This window comes from Setaria viridis, chromosome 7 (genome assembly GCF_005286985.2).
Source record: "Setaria viridis chromosome 7, Setaria_viridis_v4.0, whole genome shotgun sequence".
NCBI classification, from domain to species: domain Eukaryota; kingdom Viridiplantae; phylum Streptophyta; class Magnoliopsida; order Poales; family Poaceae; genus Setaria; species Setaria viridis.
The window spans coordinates 15,175,240-15,179,464 of record NC_048269.2 but is presented as its reverse complement, the minus strand read 5'-3'; the positions used below and the strand labels follow the sequence as shown (position 1 = coordinate 15,179,464).

Genomic DNA, 4,225 nt, shown 5'->3' with positions numbered 1-4,225 from the left:
CGCTAGTTCACTCTGTCGCTTGCTTTCTAAAGTCAAGCTTAAGAACTATCCCGAATTATGCCCACTCGTTTTTTGCTTTTAATTTGTATCTCATATAATATTACAAGATAAAGAGACAGCTTCGACCCCATCCATAATGTTTCTGTGTTATCCATGGAAGGATTTTGTGTTTTGCTAATAATGAGTAAAATCTGATGGCATAGATTTTGGTAATCAATTTGTACACCCATCACAATCCAGCATACTTGACTTCGTCCATAGCTGACAGAAGACAGTGAGAACACTGCTCGGCAGTGTACCTGCAGCTAGGCACATTTCAATGGTTAGTTGCAAGCTACAAATGATAAGTTCGTTCAACTACTTTTGAGTTCTGTTGCCACGTTTTTTTTTTAAAAAAAGTTTGGCTTTTTACGAGATAGGACCCCGCAATAGATATATACTATAATGCATCTGAAATGATTCAGCACTCAACTTGTTTATTGTTCCTAGTTCCAATCGGTTCACGTGCCCAAAAGCAAAATGATACAAAAACTGGAGCAGGAATACAAAATGCATTACTGACTAGTGTGTCCAGGCGTGCATGCTCCACATTGAGATAAAGGTTTTGGTTCTTTATCAATGGGTATACCCGCCACTGCTACTTAGGAAAAAACAATTTACTAGTGAAGCATGTTTACTGCACACCCGCATCATTGATTCCACAACCGCAACTTCATCATCGCATCATTCCCTTTCTTTTCGCCTGTTTGGCTGTGAAAATTGAGCTATTTTTATTTGCTTCGTTTGAACATCGTCGATAATTGTAGCTAATCTTACTACATCATCGCATCATTCTCTTCTTTTTGCCTGTTTTCTTTGAAAATTAACCTATTTTCCGTCATTTGAACATCCCTTGATAAATGCTAGTCAATCTTACACATGGGGGAGGATTGTCCTAGTATTTGGGCAGGCCTAAAAATTCCATACTATCCAACAGATGGGCCGGTGTTTAGGCGCTTCAAACAAGGCCTAAGAGAGCCCATTGCTGAAGAGCTTGAACCGGTCCGCGTTGATCGCGAGCTTCCGCACCGACGCGACGGCGCCGATCACCCCGAGTCCGACGAACACCACCATGATGGCGGCGTTCGCCAGGTACGCCGGCGACCGCCGCCGCCCGCCGCCGCGCGGGGCCAGCGCTATGTTGTACATGACGACGGGGATGACGACGTCGAGCGGGATGTACCCGACGGCGCCCACCACGGCGATGACCTCGCCGAAGAAGGGCAGCATCGCCGCCACGAGCGCGCACCCGGCGACGTACGCCGTCCGCAGCGCCACCCGCGGGGCCAGGTTCCGCCGCGAGAACCGCCCCCGCGCCGCGTCCGCCGACTTGGCCTCGATGATCTCGTACGCCACCTGCGAGTATACCTGCCGCACGCATTTAATTTCGTGCATCAATTCCGCGTTCAGAGTTGTTGAATCTTTGCGAAATCACAAGAACATGTGGATATGTATATATGTTTATATATGTTCATGCCATGGAATCGGATATGGAGGCTGTGCTGACCAGGGCGATGGCGATGAGCTGGAGGAGGACGAGGACGACGGCGAGGATGAGGAGCCACGCCGGGGCGAGCCACGGGCCCGTGTCGGGCATGAGGCTCTTGAGCAAGTTGGAGCGGACCTGGTTGCCGAAAGCCCAGTAGCCGGTCATGGCCGGGAAGTAGAAGGTGAGGGACAGCACGGAGTAGCACAGCACCAGCGCCTTCGCCATCTTCCCCGACGCCGGCGGCGCCAGCGTGGCCTGCGGTCATGCATGCCCAGAGCGAGGCCGTCAGGTTTAATTATTTCTGAATCACATAAAGCGGGCATCTCTCTGAAACTTCTGAAGATTTGTAATTGGAGGATGAATTTATCAACCTGGATTTCAGGCAGAATGCTGTTGCCGAAGACGGAGGCGAGGATGGAGATGGAGAGGAACGCGTTGAAGGTCCTCGCCGACTTGGATGAGCTCAACGAGTAATCCTTGGGTGGAGCATTACTCGACAAACCTGTGTGCATCAGGATGCTGGCATCACTGCTGCAACAATAATGCAGGATCGATCTATGCATCTTTGGCACCATGATCAGATTAGAAATCATCTTACCAGCACAAATACAAGCCACAGAAACAAGCACGGTGTAGCCGACGCTGACGATCAGCGAGCCGAAGTTGATGTGCCGCAGCGAGTGCAGCGACGGCATCTGCGACAGGATCGCCAGCACCACGGCGACGACGATGACGAAATGGTACAGCTTCAGGTGGCCATGTGGCTCGACGTGCGAGTAAATTATCTGCAAATTAGTTCGAATCAGCCTCTGTAATCATCTGGGATATTCAGAGCATTTTTAGCATCCTTTGAAAGGCATAATAGTAAGAAACAAGGAAATTGGAGTACATACCTGAAGGCAGTCGGCGGCAAGCAAGATGCTCCCAATGGTAACCCCGGCGTTGATCGCAGTTTGCACGATCAGCACCAGGTAAGACGCCCATTCAGATCCTAGAAAATCAAACAAAAATCAAGCTCTCAATTGCGATGTTAAGTAGCTAAATGAAGCATATTATTACCGAGGACGTCGGCGGCGAGCTCGCGGAACCGGATGTGGCGGCGGCCGCCGGCCTCGCAGTGGTCGAGCACCCTGGACACGAGGAGGTAGCAGTAGAAGGTGACAGCGGCGAGCGCCGTCAGCGCCGCGACGCCGAGCCACCACCCGAGCCCCCGGAGCGCGTACGGTAGCGTCAGCAGCGCGGGGCCCACGGTCGCCGTCGTCATGTGGAACCCCGCGTGCCACCACGTCCCCTTGGACTCGAGCACGAAGGCCGCCCCGGCGTCGGCGGCGGGCTTGCCGTTGCCGTTGCCGTTGCCGGCGGCGGTCTCGACGTCGGTGGACGGCGGCATGCTGGCGTGGACTGCGGTCACTGTCATGGCCGAGGCGAGGGTGTCCTCCAGTTCTTGCTTTCAATGGCGTGCTGGTTCAGAGAGGCCAAGCTCACACAGCTTTGTGGAGAGCGAATGTAACATCTTTATTGTAGTTATGCATGAACGGAGAGGCTCGTTCAGAAGCTTCGTGTCAATCATAAGAGGTAAAAAAAAACTCCCTCCATTCTTGAATATATGACGTCGTTGACTTTTTTCATTAGTTTGACTCGTCTTTTCTACAAATATTTTTGTAAATAGATAAACCTACAAGTTAAATCTAAAGTACATTTGACAATAGATATAATGGTACACATTTTACTTTAGTTAACTAATTCGTTCAGTAGATATTGGTGGTTAAAGTTGGAGTAAAAAGTCAACGGCGTTATTTAAGAACGGAGGGAGTAGAATTCTCGCATACGATGATTCAACAGAAAAAAAGTGTGAGGACAACACCCAAGTATAATAGATAAGATTTGTGTAAAATATTAAAATGTTTTCTTATAAAAAAAAACGAATGTGATCTACAGCACACTTCCATGTTACCAGGGAAGCAACCCCAGCTACGGAATTTCCAATATTATTAAGAAGTTAGAACACCTCCAAGAGTGTTCAATTAATACTTCCAATAATTAGTATTGGGGATGAAGATGAAAAAATGGTGCTCCAACAGTTGTCTAATCTGGTTTGTATTTTTTCCACATGCCCAATACCAGCTCCATCCACAGCCAAATTTGCCCCCTCTCCGAACTCCCAATCACACGCGAAAAACGGCGGAGGTGGAGGGGAAAAATCATGAGTTACTATTCACGGAGGGGAAAAATCAAACATTGGGCCCATAAACGGATGACGTGGTAGCAATTGCATCTTTTTGGGATCTCTTTTTGGAACCGTTGGTTAGAAGGGTATTTTTTTTCCTCCCAATATTTTTTTGCAAGATCCCAAAACCAAGCTTTTTGGACTTTATTTTTTTAGGCACTCTTCTAGATGCTCTTATAAGGTCATTGCTAGCACTAGATCTAACTAACTTGGTGGCAGAGAAAAATCAGGTGTTTGTTTTTTTTCATGGATGTTTACCCTCTTCTGTGCCCAATGTTTGTTCCATGTGCAATGTATGCCTAGTTAGTTTTATCATTTTTAAGCAAATTATGCGAGTGGCTACAGTCGTCAAGGAGTGCCAGGCAGCAGACCCTTACGTGAAGTTTACAGATTGCATTCGATGTCAATAATCATGTTAGATTAGTGATTTTTAGTGGCAGTGCCTGATTGAGTAGATAAGTCTGTATAGT

The 4,225-nt window shown here is 48.1% G+C and overlaps 1 protein-coding gene across 2 annotated transcripts; it reads right to left on the bottom strand.

Annotated features, from left to right (window-relative positions):
• Positions 1–745: 745 nt before the first annotated feature.
• On the bottom strand, positions 746–3,052 carry LOC117865467 (probable GABA transporter 2). Of its 2 annotated transcripts, XM_034749680.2 has the most exons (6): positions 2,588–3,047; positions 2,422–2,519; positions 2,127–2,313; positions 1,900–2,030; positions 1,547–1,783; positions 746–1,407 (listed from the first exon to the last, which is right to left on the bottom strand). In XM_034749680.2, the coding sequence occupies exons 1-6, from the start codon at positions 2,943–2,945 to the stop codon at positions 1,009–1,011; spliced, it is 1,410 nt and encodes a 469-aa protein (XP_034605571.1). In that variant the 5' UTR covers positions 2,946–3,047; the 3' UTR covers positions 746–1,008. The 2 variants fall into 2 exon arrangements, with proteins under 2 accessions (XP_034605571.1, XP_072151142.1); XM_072295041.1 differs by having other exon boundaries at positions 1,900–2,313; positions 2,588–3,052.
• Positions 3,053–4,225: the final 1,173 nt, after the last annotated feature.